General features: G+C 43.7%; 1 protein-coding gene and 1 non-coding gene across 8 annotated transcripts in view; both read right to left on the bottom strand.

The window, feature by feature from the left end:
* htt (huntingtin) overlaps nt 1-17650 on the bottom strand; it is a 34017-nt gene extending 16367 nt beyond the window's left edge. For 4 of the 7 annotated variants that reach the window (XM_073473495.1, XM_073473539.1, XM_073473504.1 and 1 more), the window contains exons 1-38: nt 17298-17650; nt 15243-15326; nt 14545-14665; nt 14163-14222; nt 13972-14051; nt 13614-13752; nt 13145-13286; nt 12799-12977; nt 12507-12711; nt 12133-12180; nt 11758-11835; nt 11235-11638; nt 8428-8554; nt 8208-8323; nt 7988-8099; nt 7449-7586; nt 6350-6508; nt 6159-6256; nt 5940-6079; nt 5716-5779; nt 5520-5620; nt 5181-5327; nt 4786-4906; nt 4551-4696; nt 4183-4367; nt 3853-4073; nt 3604-3730; nt 3388-3512; nt 3159-3269; nt 2938-3015; nt 2159-2382; nt 1958-2036; nt 1638-1799; nt 1489-1544; nt 1015-1163; nt 617-753; nt 400-516; nt 134-256 (exon numbers count right to left, since the gene is read on the bottom strand). In XM_073473495.1, the coding sequence (XP_073329596.1) occupies nt 134-256; nt 400-516; nt 617-753; nt 1015-1163; nt 1489-1544; nt 1638-1799; nt 1958-2036; nt 2159-2382; nt 2938-3015; nt 3159-3269; nt 3388-3512; nt 3604-3730; nt 3853-4073; nt 4183-4367; nt 4551-4696; nt 4786-4906; nt 5181-5327; nt 5520-5620; nt 5716-5779; nt 5940-6079; nt 6159-6256; nt 6350-6508; nt 7449-7586; nt 7988-8099; nt 8208-8323; nt 8428-8554; nt 11235-11638; nt 11758-11835; nt 12133-12180; nt 12507-12711; nt 12799-12977; nt 13145-13286; nt 13614-13752; nt 13972-14051; nt 14163-14222; nt 14545-14665; nt 15243-15326; nt 17298-17395 (5001 nt within the window). In that variant the 5' untranslated portion in view covers nt 17396-17650. The remainder of the gene's footprint in view (nt 1-133; nt 257-399; nt 517-616; nt 754-1014; nt 1164-1488; nt 1545-1637; nt 1800-1957; nt 2037-2158; nt 2383-2937; nt 3016-3158; nt 3270-3387; nt 3513-3603; nt 3731-3852; nt 4074-4182; nt 4368-4550; nt 4697-4785; nt 4907-5180; nt 5328-5519; nt 5621-5715; nt 5780-5939; nt 6080-6158; nt 6257-6349; nt 6509-7448; nt 7587-7987; nt 8100-8207; nt 8324-8427; nt 8555-11234; nt 11639-11757; nt 11836-12132; nt 12181-12506; nt 12712-12798; nt 12978-13144; nt 13287-13613; nt 13753-13971; nt 14052-14162; nt 14223-14544; nt 14666-15242; nt 15327-17297) is intronic. The other 3 variants (XM_073473521.1, XM_073473530.1, XM_073473511.1) reach the window with 2 other exon arrangements.
* On the bottom strand, nt 2730-2859 carry LOC141007022 (small Cajal body-specific RNA 14). The gene has a single exon (XR_012179994.1).

Raw genomic sequence — 17650 nt, 5'->3', positions numbered from 1 at the left:
TAGGCAAAAATCATATTGAAGTAATTTTACTATCTAAAGTTCAGATAATTGGATTTTAGATCTTTTAAGACTTCAAGGACCTACAGAAACCCTGATCTTTGCACATGTTGAGATATCAGATAAGATGTCTCACCATGGTTACCGGGGTGGTGAACATGCTCTTGAGCAGCATGTCGACAGGTCTAAGAGAGGAGGGAGCCACGGTCTCAAACAGAGTGTTCAACACTCCCAACGCCTCTGGGGAGTCCAAGTGCATCTGTGAGGACACAACATACAAATGTGTGTAGTTTGTCAATGTGTGACAACATGTTTGATCTTGCGTTACATTGCAGCGATTTGAATTTTCAGATGAAAGGAGGCAGCTAATTACAAACAATAGACCTGCATGCATTTTCCTACCTGCTGCTTGGCAATCATGGGAAGAATGACATCAGCAATCTGTCTGGACAATCTCTTCCACTTGTCCTCATTCTCTTTGTGACACTGCTGCAGTACAAGGATGAACATCTCCAACACCTGCAGCACACATGTAAAAACAAATGTCAGGCAGAGAAGAGACTGACTGGAATACTTTGACATTTGCATGTTGTGTCTGTTTGAATCCATTTATGACTACCTGATGGTATTGCACAAGTCTGAGCAGCATGGACACAACCACTTCTTTCTGTGTATCCAGCTCTTTGCCTGCATCTGCTTTGTTTGAGCCTCTCAACACAAACAGGTCATGAACTATTGGCTGCAGGGCTGGGATGGCTGCAGAGGAAGGAGGAGAGTCAAATATAATTACTTCGGACTCAATTTCCATTACCAGAAGCATAAGAACAGACATGGATATAATCAGTGTTCCTCCCAAACACAAACATTAGGAAACAGGCGTGTTGGTCCTCTAGCTACAGTAATGATGAGCTTTTGAGGTCACGTGTTAGGTTGAAGGAAAACTTTGGAATTTAATGGAGAGAAAACATAAGTGAAACATGTACAAGTGGTAGTGTGTTTTGCTCGTGTTCCTCTCACCGTGTGTGACAGCCTTCCTGCCGCTCGCCATGATGCCGTCACACAGCTGGATGATCTTGGGAATGCTGATTATCTGCTTGGAGTGGTAACGCTCATAAGACAACAGCACCAGGAAGAAGAAGATGTTGGGAATGATGGCCTCCGAATCTCTGTGGGAGTACACAGGCATTTTTTAATTTCATATGATGGCAGTGGAATATCTGAGCTCATCTTTTTTTTCTTCCTTTTCATGGCTTCACTGATAGGACAGCATAGAGAGGCTACAGGAAACGGGATGAGAGAGAGGGAGGATGACATGCAGCCAAGGGCCAAGTGTCAGAATCGTACCCTGGAGCGAGGACAAAGCCTCTGTACATGGGATGCCTGCTCTACCAACTGAGCTACCCATATTTGGCTATCATTTATGTAGCCAACACGTAAAAAACACTTGCACTTCAGAAAGGCCTGAGGCATAATATGTTGAAGAAAACTTACCTGAACTGTCCTACTTCAATGTACTCAAATTGCTTCAGGACAAATCCAATGAACACCTGAAACACAGAATATATATTTTTGATTGAGCCAAATTCCAGAAGCTGAAGATGAGCTCATGCAAACGCTTGTATGTAGAGATTCATTTTTACTTGATCCGAGTCCAGCAGGCAGTAGTTGACTCTGAGCTGCACAAGCTGGGCGAGCAGGTCCAGGACTTGTCTTTGCAGGGCCACAGAGGTGCTGGTCGTGTACTGCTTTAAAGCTTTGATCACCAGTGGCTCAAACAGACGAATGTGGTTGTGGATGGCGTTCTGGAGAAACAAAGATGAGACCACTGGTTTTAGTACAGCAGCACCTCATTCAAGCAAATAATCAACAAAAAAATCACATTTTATGAAAAACATTTTCCATTTCTCGATCATCAGCATATTTTTTAACTCAAGAAAGCAGCAGAGTAATTGAAGCTTACCTTGTCTCCTCTATTTCGTGTTGCATTTGCAATGTTGGACCTCAGCTGGTTCGAAGCTTTTTGCATTACATCAAACCATCTAGATGTGGAAAATGAAGGCAGGTTATGTAATGTTACAGGTTTATTTCTGTGAATTTATCTAGAAGCATTTCTATTCATGCACAGAAACAATAGTGTCTGCCTGCTGTGGCTACAACTCACCCAGAAGTGTCCTGCTCCTGTTCTGCCTGCACCATGTTACGCAGACTAGCATCGGCGAGAGCCTGGGTGAAGTGAGTGTATGGCGCCATGAAGCAGTAGTGGTAGAGGCCGGGTCGCAGGCTGGATGAGCCGAGACGGAGAGCCTTGCCCTGGGAACGGCTGGGTCCGCTCAGGACGCCCTCGTACTGGGAGGCCAGGTTGGTGCCAAACAGGGTCTTCAACAGCTAAAGAAAGAAGTCTTCGGTCAAGTTTGGAGTCCATGTTTGTTTAGATGTATAGTATTTTCGAATAGTCTGCCAAGTTTCAAGGTGTCTTGTACGATATTTTGCATTTTCAGCAACCTAATGCTCATCATTTTTTTTAGCAAAACAAATGCCTCCAATTTCTGTTTCTAGGAGGCGTTTCTGTATTAAATTAATTCAGTGCAAACCATATTCACCGTTATGCAATGCAGAGGATTGTATCATCCTTTGTTTTGCAGTGGTGATTCTATCCAGCTTCTCTTACAGTTTGGGAATTTAGCACATGCAAGATGCTATCCAACTAGTATATTACTATACGCGTATATAAAGATGTATGGGACCATCGCACAGGGAGCCCGATGCCTTTACAGGCCCTGTCGGCAGGAACCAGCCTCACTCTGTGTGGAGTCGCACCTGTTGCAGCACACTGCTCAGTGCTGGAACCATTAAGACTGCCACACCCACCCACACCCACACAAATAAATCTGACAAACCAAAAATTATATATAATGAGACACACGAACACAGGTTACTCACCTGTTGTACACAAACCGTAGCCATGGTCGGTTCTCTGGAGAAGCAGGACTTCAGGTAGCCCAAGATTTCCTCCACACACTGGCAGAAAATACAGCACATAATTTATTCTATCGACTGACTACAGTCAGTGTAAAGAATGGTTATACATTGATTTACATGAATGAAACAAATCAACTTCATTTGTGTCCAGCCAGTCAAGTTATCAAGAACCTCATCTTTACCTTGCTTATGTCATGTAGTGTGGCCAGCTCCAGGAGCTGAGACAGAACATCTAGAGTGGAACGCAGGAAACCTCCAAACTTCTCCTGGCTGCTGTGGAGGTCCAGTGTCACCTAGGAGATCAACACAATTAATACCACCACCAACCACTGCCAACAATCATTTAGGCTATTAAAACTTTCACTTTTCTGTTCTGACAGGAAGAAGTTTAAACTATTTGGATGTTCTGACCTTGTAGTTGGCATGTGTAGCTTTGAGGACATCGTAGAGCTTGAGGTAGGGTGGCAGGTGGTAGAAGCTGCCAAGGGTGGTCGATTTGTTAATGGCCGTTGACCCTGTGCTGTCTGCTGGTCTGCCTGCTCCCAAAAAATAACATTAAACTCATTAAATATCCTCAGGGAGATTATATGCACACCTGTGCTAAGGCATGGTCAGGTTTGTACATACCTGTGTTGACCTCATTGCCTTTCTTTGGGCTCATAGGGGCAACACTGGGCTCAGCAGCGTCCTTCTCCTTGCCTTTTCGCCGGATGGGACTGAGGGAGGGGGTGTTGCTCAGAGAGGGGAGGGTGGCCTAAAATGTAGGGAACAAGTACAAAAAGTGAACTTGGTACAATAAAAAGATGAATGACAGTAAAATGTGGCTAACAAATAATGAGCTGACCAAACTAAACACCACAAAGACTGAACAGTGACCTTAACCGCTGGTCCAGGGGGTGTATCATCCAGCACATGGGCACAGATGTTGAGGACCTTCAGCAGGTGAGAGAAGAGCTGCTCCACCATGGTCACTAAAGTGCGCTCTGACAGTCCTGCCCAGGGTTCCTCCATTTTATTTGTGCTTCCACTGGTGTTCGTGTTGCCGCTGCCTTCTTCCTCTCCGGTCCAGGGGTTCCGCATGCATTTAGGAGCCACAGCTGGGAACATGATTAAGAAACTGGTCACTGAATAACTGTTTGAGTGAATGGTTGGAATGTTGGAAAATGAACAGCATGCTCAGGTAACATTAGTATACATTTTACTCACCAGAAAGCAGATTGCCAGAAAGCAAAAGTGCATCCTGGTGTGCAGAGAGGTCCAGTGGAAACCAGGCGGAGGAGAGTAAGGAGAGGACCATGTTGGCCATTCCCACTGTCAGAGTTCTCCGCTCAGTGTCTGGTGCAGATGAGGAAGTGGTTGAAGAGGCTGCAGTGCTGCTGGGTTGTGACATACTACAGAACAGAGGGACAAGGACAGAAGATAATCAGGGGGCTGCGTGTGAAGATAAAGAGGAATTGAAATGAGGAGCAAGAGTACTTAATGTCTGGCATGAAATTCTGTGGCAGATTATGCACCTAGGATGGCATTAAATGTCCAGGTAAAGGATTAATTCACAAAAGACAAAGTACACAAACCTGAGGGTCCTGCCCCTGCTGCGGTTGAGACTCGAGCGGGAAGAAAAGCTGCTATTTGAGCTAATGTAGCCACAGTGCCAGCCTGTGCTCCAAGTGCAAACTGGAAAATTTAAAGCCAGGAGGCACAAAGCCTCGCAGCAGCCAAACTGCAGAGAAAAAGAAAGGCATTTAAACATATGATGAAAAAAAAAGAAAAAATAAGCTAAAAGAGAGTTATGCAGGTCTGATAGCTCACAGTCAGTGCTCTGGAGGTAGAGGAGGTGAAAGCATGGGAGACGGCAGTAACGACTCGGGACAAATTGTTCTCCAATGTGACATCAGCCACAGTGTTGGACAAGTTGAAGCCTCTGTACGTCCTGGCAGACAGAAAAGAGCAAAACTGTGATTTTGTAAGGAGCTTTTGTAACTGTAACCACTTGAACTTTAAAATAAAAAAGTTTTGATCAGATGGAAAAGAAGTCTTGGTAGCAAGGCTAAGATGGCCAGCACCAAAGCTCTGATACAAAAGTATGTACAATACAACATACAGTAGGTAGGTAAGAGCTGACCATTGATCTTCAGCATGATTTCTTTGCAAAAGAATGGAACTGAGAACAAATGGTATGCAACATCAAAAGAGTGTGTCTGTACCTTGTGATTGTGCTGACTGTGAACTGGGAGGGGGGTTGTGTCTCATGCATCAGCAGCTGCAAGTACACTGAGCTCTGGTCCCTGGCAATAGCCACTACTGGGTCCACTTGACCCTGGTCACAGTCAAAGAACAACCTGGAAACCAGCCTGTGAGAGAGGCACAGGGACAGGTTAGGGGCCAGTGAGAAGGGAGACATTAGAAAGTAGATAGTTTGAGAATGAAAATACCGTTTTAATAAATTTCACTTAAATTTAATCCAAGTGTGCTTTTCTACAGTAAAGTCAAGTATATACACAAGATGTGACACTGACAACAGTGTATGAGAAGAGAAAGTGTACCTGCTGACTGCAGAGGCTGCCACGTGGCGGACTCTGGGGTCATCATCTCCCAACAGCTGGATGACCACATCATTCAGGACTCGTTCCTGCAGCCGCAGTCGCTAGATAGAGAGGATTTTGGAAGAATTAGGTACCACAGTCTCAGCAACTCCAGCTGAAAACAAAGACTGACATTGCCACAGCACGGAGAACTTACCCCAGTGTAGTGATGATCCCCTTTGTGCAAAGCCTCCGTTTTCCTCTCCAGAAAATTAACTAACCTAAGAGTTGAAAAGAGTTAATCTCTTTATTGGCAATCACGGGTAAAACATTAAGTTGAGTTATGTTGCATTCATGTCCACCTACAACTGCACTCTAAAAAAATTAGCTCTAGTAAAAAGAAAAAAAAAGGAGACAAGAAAAAGTGAAAAGTAATCCTACCGGAAGTCCATCTCAGCCAGGGTCTCCAAGAGCTCAGTACGGACAAGCCAATAGGAGGAGTCCCTCAGAGCAAGCAGGTCTATCACCAACTGCAGGCCAAGCTCACTCAGGGTGCTGCTGCACACCGTCATGATACAGTGCTGAAACACACAAAAAAGTCAGACTCACAAACCCACATGGAGCACAGATTACTGACACACTCGTCCAGATCTGTCTTACCCTCACTGCAGAGCAGGCCATCTTACAGGTGACAGAGGATTCATCTTTCAGAGTTTTCCGGAGCAAAGGCACCAAGTCCACCAGGGACAGAGGATTACCTGAAGAGCAGCAGGGCAGACAGATTAGACAACCATTAAATACGATCCAAGCTTTCTACAAGTCAGCACTGGGACTAGCACCTGTACACCAACCTGTTGCACTCTGCACACTGGCCAGCCAGGTGTGTATGTTGAAACGCGTTTTGGTGAGTGCTGCCTGTATGATGGCTCCACAGAGGATGGCTGTGGCCCCTCTAATCTGGGGGTCCCCATGTTCGATGAGGCCCAGAATGTCACTGATATACTGCTGCTCTGCAAGGGGACAAACAAAGACAGCACGGTCAAAGTCGTCAATTAATGCATTTTGGAACGGACTGGTAATTCCACTGCAGTACTCAACAGCTACAGTCTGTTAGCCCTCAGGCTTCAACCTTCAGTATTATCATCTATACATAGTGTCATATCATGACAAATTCTTACTACAATGGTTCACATTTAAATGTAAGTCACTATGTGAGATCTTACAGAGCTTCTGTATACCCACACAGGTGTTTTCAATTATTGTCTAATTCAACCTCCTCTCAGGATAACTCTCTCATTCTCCTCTTAGTTCACTGATGATCCAGTCAACTGACGTCCCATGAATCTCAACATGGCTCCACTCACCTTTAACCTGAGCAGAAGTTTAATTAGCACACTAAGCAGAAACACCTGTGTGGGTGTGAAGGGTTGATGGTTTATCCCCTCTGAAACTTTTTTTGTTGCTCCAGAACAGTGTTTTTAAATCCTGGTCCTGGTGGCCCCCTGCCCTGCATGTTTCCAATGTTTCCCTGCCCCTACACACCTGATTCAAATGAAGGGGTCATTATCAGGCTTAAGCAGAGCTTAATGACAAGCTTATCATTTGAATCAGGTGTGTTGGAGCACTGTTACATTACACTTCTTATAAAACCATTTAACTCAGTGGCATGAAGTGATGTGAGTGATGATTATTGCAATATTAGTTTTGTTAATAAAGCCTTCCTTCATATAAGCCCCTTTGTAAGTACTGACCTCTTTTCGCATCTAAATAGTTATTGACTGACTCAAAGATAAAACACAATCCTCTCACCCATCATTCAGAACTTCTCCCAGTTTGTGTCACGGATTTTCTTGAAAAAATTATTGTAAAAACTTGTAAATCCAATGACAAGAACTGGGAGGTCTGAGGTAAGTTGGAATAGAATGACCCCTTTTTCTTTCATGTCGCTACCTTCTACTGGAATGCCGTCCAGCGGCTCCAGGTAGAGGGAATTAAAGAAGGCTTCTGGATGCAGCGCTGCTGCCGCCCCAACACAGCTGACCGCCAGAGCCTTCACACTCACTCGCACCTCTTTGTCAGGGATCAGACCTGGAAAAAAATAGCATAGGAAAGATTGATATACTATATAATGATGTCAGCTACAACAAGAAAGACACCAGATAAACAATTAAAAATATTGTATTGAGGTTGTGCCTCTAAATCTTGTAAAAAAAAAATGTCACAAGATCAACAAAGATCAAGGTTATAACCATGGAGTTACCCTTATGAACATCTGTCACTTTTAAGTTAATTTATCTAACACTTTCATGATGAAAGTGTTAGATAAATTAACTTAAATTAACTTAAAAGTTTCTTGCATGGATCAAACCAACCAATAAGCATCTGTAACTACTGAAATATTGGCATCTCAGACACTGGTCTTGTGTCTAGTAGGATAACATATTTTTAACCACATCTTTGGTATATTATGATCATTTGGTAATACTCACCATGCTTTTGTCCTGTCAGCAGGAAGGAAGCAGCAAGAAGCCGTACACAGTGCACCAGCGGCTCCACCCCCTGGTCTGTGTAGTGTCCAATTGGACCCTTTATCCGCGATGGCTAAAATGCAGGCAGTTGAGTTAGACACAGAAACATGCTATATTTTGCTCCCTTTAGCTTCAGGTCCAAAATACCAGCATGGCTGTTTTTGCATGTAAGTGTCTTTACCTTGTTGTCAGGTTCGGGTTCAGCAGGTTCGTCCTTTGGTATGAAGCGGTCCACACTGCTGTCTGAACCCTGCCGGTTGTGACCTCGGCCTTCAAAGAGATGAGGCTTGCTCAGAGCTGCACACAGAAACAATGCGCATGATCAAAGTTTTATATCAATAAACAGAGCACTGTCTCCAGTCTAAACCAGTGTTTATGTGCTTGTGTGTACACAAACATACCCAGTGCTGACTGCAGGAATGGTTCTGGGGGTTCTTCTTGGGAGGGAGGTGCTGCTCCTTCATCTTCCTCATCCTGTAGTGTTCCGATCTGCATCCCAGAGTACTGGCTCTCACTGCCATCCAGCACCTTATGCACAGAAACACAGAGCAAACATCTCAAGAGGGGAACTAAACGGACTGAGCAGAAACACTAAGTGCAACAATCTGCATGCAAAGGATACCTGAAGAGTCCCGACTCATTCATTTTTTAGTTAGATTTGCTGGATCAAGGACAAACAGAGAGCATAACAACCACGACTAAAACTGCAAGTCAAACAAACATTCCCCTTTGAGCTCTACCCATTTTGCATGCTTGGGTCTACGCAATTTACAGCAAATCAACTACACACATACACAAGAAAAAGCACAGGCTTGAGAACTCAACAACTGTGGATGCCATAATCCACCAGGGGAAGAGCAAGCTTTTGATCCAAATCACTCATCTTTGAAGTAATTTGTCACTAGTTATCTATATTAGATACACACAACATTTTATAAAGAACTAGTTTCTTCTCAACAGATGAAAACTATTAAACCAGGAATCTGAAATAATGATTTCTCCAGGTTTGGCCTCTGCTGGAACAAAAGCCTGTCAAATTCCCTTTTCAAAGGTAGACGGAACCAAATCTGAAGGTACAGATCTCCTTCATGCTTCTACTTTGAACTCTTCACTTCAAGCCATCAACAAGGGATGTTGGGGTTGCTTGTTGTTACAAAGGTCTTTCAAAAACATCTTATTTTTGAGAGGGAATCACTGGAAATGAGGAAAAGAGGAAGGAGCATAATGTACTTTCAATGACAACAAGAGGGGCAAAGTAGCAGAAGCAGGGCAAATTCTGTGCATTCTGGGTTGTGATGAACAAGCGAACGAAAGGAGAAAGAATGAGGAAAGCCAAACGTTTCCAGACAAGCAAGCCCCTCCCCCACTCTGTTCAAAGTCTCCAATTGGCTGACCTTTTCACTAGTGCTAGAGGAGGAGGTGGCATAGAAAGAGGAAGAAGAGGAGAAAGAGAAAGAAGAGGACGAAGAAGAAGCGGTGTAGTCGCTGTCTGTGGCATCGGGACCCTCAGTGGGTGTTGGCGAGGGTGGGGGCAGCTCAATCACCCGCGTCAATGGAGTGCGTGACTGTGATGAAGTGAGGAGAAGGATGAAGGAGAGGGGGCGAGACCATAGAGGTAGAACTATTAGAATGGACAGACTCGCACCAAAAGGTCTCTGGAGCTGAGCAGGATAACATGAGCTGCCTCCCCAAAACCGAAATGATATCGTCAGTGATATCACATCTTTTCTAATGTAATTCAATGAGCAGATAATACACTGCATGTGCACCACACTGTCAAGGAATTTCCATATGTTATGTCTCATAGACTCCTAGTCATAATTGTGTCTATACATTTTATAATTATTAAGGCTTCTGGCTTTAGGCTTTTGTGTGTGCAGACTGGAAGATTGTTTTGAGCAGCTGTAGAGATAAGGTACTGCCTCCCAGACAACCAAGGTCACATTCTGTTCCTCCAGCATCTAAACCTTCATAGGAGAGACACGAGATAGACCAAACTCCATATTCTCCCATCAAATGCAACATGACTTAGGTAAGCATGTTTCCACAGAGTATTCCGTGGCAGGTTGAATAATCACAGACCGGGAAGTGTCATTCAGAACTGGCAGCATTGCACTGTGTTACTACATGTACCGTTGAGCTATGCATCACGTATGCTGAATCACCTATCTCACCTGGGGTAATCAGATGAACAGAAATTCATCAACACATGCAAGATGTGAACACTGCCCATATCAGTATTGTGTACTCCATTAATTACGGTTTGAATTAATATATTGAATATTAAACATCAATTGCCAACAAGTTCCCAAAGCTTTTTGGATCACACGGTACACTGGGCCTGTAGTGAACAGCCATAACAAGACAAGTAACCTCTCTCTGTGAATGCTGATACTTACATATAATATTCATCGATGTACAAGTTCTGATATGAGCACTATATTTTCATTTCATATTATACCCAAAAGGGACCGTCATTCTTTTTCTAAAGCACCCTACTGTCACAAAATGTTTGTGAGCTATTTTCTTTCTGCCGAACTACACCCACCAACTGTATCCATGCACAGACGGCATTCATGTTACATCCCACGCTGACACGAGCACGAGCCTCTCATTCATAAGTAGATGCACGTCCATCTGCATGGTGATTTGGTTGTTGGGTGTAGTTCAGAAGAAATACAATAGTTCTTACATGAAACTGCTAACAACAAGGTCTGCTGATTATCTTGAGTATCTGGGTCACAATTTCTGTAAAGAGACATTGCCGTTGAGTTTTTCAAATGTATTTGTTTTGCAGCTTTGAGCACCACAAAGCAAGTGCCATCTAGTTCCATTATATTCCAGAGAAGGCAGACATCTCTGCGACCGATATATCCAAAAGACGACACTAACCATAATAAGTATTTTGGATTTTGGGGGGGGATCTGTCCCTTTCAAAATGTGGATAATGGAAGCACGAATGAAAATGCTGCCGATTCTTCAAATCCTAGTTCTACGAAGTGTAGCATCATTCACAAACCAGGAACTATGCCATTAGGGACGTTAGGGTTCATAGTTAATTAAAGCATTACGTAGTAATTAAGTCTTTCAGTGTCTAGGGAAGCACACTGTATTTCACACCAACACACATACACATAGTAAAATACTGTATGTTCAAGCTCTCCAACCAAATTAAATCTCACTCGCATGCCCACACAGACACACTGACCAGTTCTGCTACGTCCGAAGGGGTGACAGCTGAGTCCGGTCCCTCAGTGGTGGTCTGGGAGGAGTCACTCGGTGGAAACGAGCGATCATTAGTGCTGAGCAGAGTCCCGCCTTCTCCTAAGGGCCCTCCCTCCGGCGTGGCGTTCTCAGGCGTGGTGTAGTCAGCCGTCTCTGGAGTAATGTTGGCCCCGCCACTGGAGCTCCGACTCAGCATTTCCTCCTCGTTGTCGTTGGGTGACTCGGGAGTGTCTGATGCAGATGTCCCACCTCCACCAGCGCCCTGCTCTGAGGAGGCACTGAGGTCCACAGAGTCGCCGGGTTGCAGGGTGTGCTGGGAGGAGCGGGGCTGCTCGGTGATGATGTCCACCTGGGCTGCAGTGGAGCCATCTGCACCAACCACAGACGCTGATGAAAAGCAGATTTTAATACGCCTGAATCAGGCTTTGCTATGTAGTTTTAAAAGCGAAGTATCGTCGCAAATCTGCCACACATTACATTCTGCCTTCTGGTGGGTCGCATCTCACCTGTGAAAGCACCAGTAGTGACCTCTGTTCTCTCAGCATCATCCTCTAACCCATCTTCCTCCCCAGAAAGCATTTTACCTGGAAACAACAGGTTTAGTGTCAACAACCATCAGCACTAACACTAACTAAAGAGAGGGAAAGAGATTTAAACCTGGGTGGTGCAAATTCACCTCTAACTGAGTGCATAAAAGACAACAGATTATTTTCTTTAATATGTATATTCAATACTAAATACTGTGCATTCTTAATGATATATTATACATTTAGAAGATAATCAATCACCAAGAGTGACTCAGTCGGAGGTACATTTGCCCAAACCCTGACAACGTCAGTAAGAGGGTAGAGGTGAGCAGAGGAGATAAATAGACTAGTCACCTCTCTGTTTCCTGAGAAGGAGTGGACTGCAGGAAGACCCTCCCCCCGCTGCAAATGGCAGGAAACAGGAAGTAGAAACAGGAGGTGAGGCGGAGAAAAGCCGCAAAAGCTCAGAAAGACTCGTAGGAAACGCAACGGTAATTTACACACAGAGAATGAGTTAGCAAGCAAAGAAAAAGGCCACAAACACAGACCAAAGCAGAAACTAGAGCAGAGCAACGACAGTTTGGTCGACTACTAACCTGGCAAAGTCAGTCAGTAAGGGTTAATGAGTTAAAAAGCTACCTGAAGAACATAGACTGGCATCCTAAGTGCCAAGTGACTATTTACAGCACTGTAGAGCTCACTGTACATGGTACAAAAGGGATGTTTACCGATTAGCTCGAGGATGCTACTGGAGCGTGCGCGGCTCTCAGTGTCCTGGCGAAAAACTGCGGCGTGCTGAATGCTGCCAGCAGTGATGAGCATGTGCAGGAGCTCTGGAGGGGGAGTCCTGAACATCTGCTGCAGGAGCTCCAGAGCTGCTGTGACCACATTGTGATCCCAATGCTGAGTGTAGTGTAGGGTCAGCTCGTACACCTTCAGACACACACATAAAAACAATTTAGCGCAAGATCTTTAATTAATATACAAAACACCCATGAAAAGTCCCTTTCTTCTCTCCACCTGTAGCAGTTGCTCAGGTGTTGGCTGTACGTCAGCCTCCTTCCTCATGACTCCAAAGCTTCCTTTGAGGCTGGTGGTGTTGACTTGCTGCTGCAGCAGAGGCATCAGATAGCGGAGGGTTAATAGCACCCCCAGAATTAGGTGGCTGGGGTGCTCCTCATCCACTGGAACCAGCAGACCTAAAGGAAGGGCAGAAGGTCAGGGTGTATGTTCCTTTGTTCAGGGTACTGGAGCTAAAGGCAGTTTGATACCAAACTAGCATTTTAACTGTTACATTAATGCTAGTTAAAAAATACAAAGGTAAGAAGGTGCATATCCAGTATGTGTGGGTCTTTGTGTGTCCTACCCAGCAGCACATTAAGTAGCCAGGTGTAGAAGTAGCTGGTGCGTCTCGAGTGTTGGCACACGCTGACGGCTGAGCTGGCTGCTGTCCGTCTGATGGTGGGGGAGCTGGACTTCAGGTTGGCCACAAATGACTTCAGCAGCACCTGGGACCGAAACAGTTGGACTACAATGAAAGCAAACTCGTACAAGTGGTATCCTGTGCAGATTACTGACAGTGCTGAAAAGGAGCAGGCCTCGAGAATGAAATGCTTATGGAGCCAAGATGGGAATTACAAACATTTGAAAAAGGAAACCTCCCTTCAGCTTGTTCTAGTAATGACTTCCAGGTAAACTAACTCAAACTTAGGAGAAGAAACATCAGATTCCCCAAGACAAAAGACAAAAGGCAAAACAACTATTTGAATACAAAAATTATCTGAGCCCAAATTAACATACTCCACAATTTCAATGTTTCTGCCCTGTATGGGTACCTTGATCTCGCCGTCATTGGCAAAGTGTCCCAAGGCGGCCATGATTTTGGGCATTGCAGCGGCCAGCGTCTCCTGTACGGTCTCCTCCTGTCGCTTGGTTATTCTGGCGAGGCATGGTAACAGGTTGACCAGGTAGGGTCTGGACCACAAGTTGTGGAGGGAAGTATAAGAATGCAAACAGAACAAATTAGGAAGAGGCACTTAAAAAAAACATTCCTGACTATAAAGCATGCAATGTTAAATACTTCAAAAATTATTAATCATATTTTGGAAGCAACTATATGTGGATAAGTTTAACTGCTTCTTAGTCAGTACGTTTACAATGCACACCAGAATGTTCAGGCTTTAGTGTGTATACCTGCATTTCTGTGGTCTGATGAGGTGGGCAAGCTCAGCAAACCTCCACAAAGCTGCCCTTAGACTCCGAGAGGCACCGTTCTACAGAGATACACACACACACACACACACACACACACACACACTCATTAACATCACCATTTGTACTACCATAAGACACTATCAATACAGGTGTACTGTATATGTAATTACCTTTTTAATTTCTTTGTACAGCTCCAGCTGAAGTCTGGGCAGGTTGGAGTCCATCAGCGCCTGAAAATAAATATTGGCTTATTTCATCATCATGCTGGACAACGTGGCTGATTCAAGAACTAAAACTGATTTAAAATTAAACAACAGAAATAATGGTTTGATGCACAGTATATTTTTATAAGCTTACTTATAATCTTGGATTTTTGTTGATAAGGTGAGAACACATCTGGTCACATCAAGCAAACCCAAATCTATGCTCATTATTCTGTAAATGTACCATATGCTCATTGTGTACCAACTGAAAGTTAACTGATGATCAACTCCTTGGCCTATCATTTAAGCCGAAGGAAGGACAACATGAGGAATACAGGGTCCTGCTCACTTTGATGATTTTGTTCAGGCACTCGTCCGCCACCATCCGGACATCTGATTCGCTGTCATCACTGCAGAGCAGGAACATCTCCATGGCGATGCCAAGCAGTTTCTGAAACTCTGGAGATGTTCTATTCCCAGGACCATAGAGAAGAAAATGAGGCAAATGTCATTACACATATAAATATTAAATTCAACAGATTATTTGTATTATTATTATTATTTTAAAATATTTTAATCACATTATTCTGAATTGTTTGGACATGAAACACTGAAAGGAACATGCCCACAGAACTGACATTCTTCCGTTCAGCTGTATTACACGCTTTCCACAGGCTATCCTGAACTCCTGCATTTCCCTCTCGCTCTCTCACGCAAACATACACACACACTCACTCACACACAGAGATTAGTCCTGGAGTGGCTAGACTTTATAATAGCTTGTCGTGGAACAGAATGAATGCACGAGATCAGGCTATTCTAGCAAAATATGCACAATTCCAATTATAAACTATTAAAATATGGCATCCACTCTATCATGTTTGATAACAAAAACCTGCTGTTCAGCCTAGGCAATACAAAAATAAATAAATAAATCAGAACTGGTTAAATGTTATGCCCTCTCAATGCAACCCAAGTCAAACGGTATTAATCACTGGTCATTTTATCACACACTTTGCTAAATGTGAAGTTATCAGCAAGGCCTACCTTAGAGACTGAGCCACAATGTTTTCACATATTGTCAGGCAGTGGGTGACCCTGTCCTTCTTTGTGGTAGCCTGTTCCTTTTTCCTGTGAAAGAGGAAAGATGATGATTAAGAGAAGGGACAGATGGCAAGAAGCAGCAAAATAAAAGAAAAGAGACGGACAGACAATTGTGTTCAGACACTGAGGTAGCACCTCTGTCAAATTCAACTGCCTGATTTCATTCTATCTCCAAACAGGATCTCAATTATGTTAAATCTCTTAATAGCCAAACAGCACAGTGGATGGAAGACTTAATAATAGTGCCACCACATAAAACACTGCAACACTGGTCACTTCTGTAGATATCACTTAAAAGACATCAACTAAAAAGATCTCCATGAGGACATGAAAAGAATGACAGTGTAAACTTAAAGTCCAGATAAATCTTTCTTGATCAAAAGGGAAAGAGAAATGTCCATTTCAAGTGTCATGGCACTTCAATGGAGACTCACAAGACCACAACTTCAGGCCTATTTTCTCTGCATCTTTATGAAATACCTCAGGGGGACTGCATATATATTCCATCATTTACTCCATCAGTGATGACATTTGCAAAACATATGTAATCACCATTATGCCATCATAACAAGCAGAGGACGGAGAGTCGAAAGATCAGTACTTGTTGTGTAGCTTACTCAAATTATGTCCTTTAAGATAAGTAGCAATGTTCTCTATGCTACATAATTGATAAAAAAACTTGTGACCTCCTTGTATGAACCTTCTTAACATTACAAACATCATGCAAGCATAACAGCGCAAGTTCTTAACATGGCACACTCCTCAGAAATATAACGATCTCCTGTGATCATAACACAGTGCATGCCAGTTAGGATTTTATCCAACTTTCACATGACTTTCTGTATATATTAAGCCTGATAATTATATCAGAGCAAAGCAGGTTCAGTTTTTGGAGCCAGGCACCTCAGCTGCTTTCCAGGAGCATTCTGGGAGAGAGCTGGCTTTCCCCTAAGCTACTTTAAGTCCTTATTGGCTCACCAAACTTAAACATAGCGTTTCAACATCTAGAGGTTTCAATGGTTTCATGGACTAGAAGTTGATACTCATTAGATACAATAAAAACATGATTAATGACATTTTTATTTTTGACATTAGAGTAACCTGCCTTACAATATAAAGACCTTATCAATTGGTTATAATGTATGTTAATCAGAAGAAACAATCCATTACAGAGTCTATTGCTGACAACAGGTGAAAACACAGACATTTTTAGGGACCTCTGAAACATTTTAACACCATAATAACTATAGAACTTGACTGATCTTTTTTTTGTAAATGATTGACTAGGCTGAATAATACATCTGAAAAGATGGCACTGTCATTGGTGAAGGTGTTTCTTAAATGACAAAGCTCGGTTCCTTGCGCAGGAGCACATAAAAACGAGGCATGTATGCAGAGCCCCAGTCGCAACAGCACCTCTTGCTCCATGGATCAGGATGGGGTGCGAAGGACAGGTGTAAACTACGTCAGTCCAGGAGGCTACTACACTAATGCACCTGGTCATCAGCAAAAGTAGTTGTGATGTCTACTTGTTTGTGCAAATAACTACATAATGTTATGCTTAAATGGCGACCTGGCTTTCCACGAAGAATTGCTCTTTCGAGATCATCTTTATTTATCTCTCTGAACCCCTTAATTGCTCCCTGACCCCTTTAGCAGGTGCGTGGGCTTCAATTGCGGATGTCTTGAACGTTAGCCATCATTCAGCTTGACTGACCCTAAAAAATATTCCTGGCTGACACTCAAATATGGATAATGTCAGGCGAACAAGCCTCGCCGAGCATTGGTGCAATGTCGTAATAAATGTACAATAGCAGAGAAGTTTAAATAACAGCTTAGACCCTCCTGGCTCGCATGTTAGCGTTATTAGCTTCAAGCCAGCTATTAAACCTTGGTCACCTTAACGGGCACGAACGTTAGCTGGCTAGCTTAGCTACCCGTTTAGCTCAGCGCCTGTTAGCCTGCCGTGCAATCTACATTAGACAGAAATCTACTTACTGCCTCTGGACAAGCTCCTCGGCGGTCGGTGGTCCCTGTTGCTGCTGGAATGACTTCAGAGACTCAAAGGCCTTCATCAGTTTCTCCATGGTGGCCATTTTAGCAATCAACAGTAAGCAAGCTAGCTTTGCTAGCTAATATTTACTATAGGAGCTAACTAGCTAGCACAGTGGGGACAAGTTAGCGCACGGAGAGAGCAAGCGGTGCGTAGTGCGACGAGAGTGCTAACACTGCTCGCGACAACTACCACCGGCTCTCCGCCTTCTTTTCGTGCAAGATATCTCCTAGTCTTTCACAATGCTATTACTAAATGAAGAAATTGTCGGTTGATAATAAGCCATCTTTGATGCAGC

This window comes from Pagrus major, chromosome 1 (assembly GCF_040436345.1).
Source record: "Pagrus major chromosome 1, Pma_NU_1.0".
NCBI classification, from domain to species: domain Eukaryota; kingdom Metazoa; phylum Chordata; class Actinopteri; order Spariformes; family Sparidae; genus Pagrus; species Pagrus major.
Note: the sequence above shows the minus strand (reverse complement) of the source record. Positions and strands in the feature narration are given on the sequence as shown.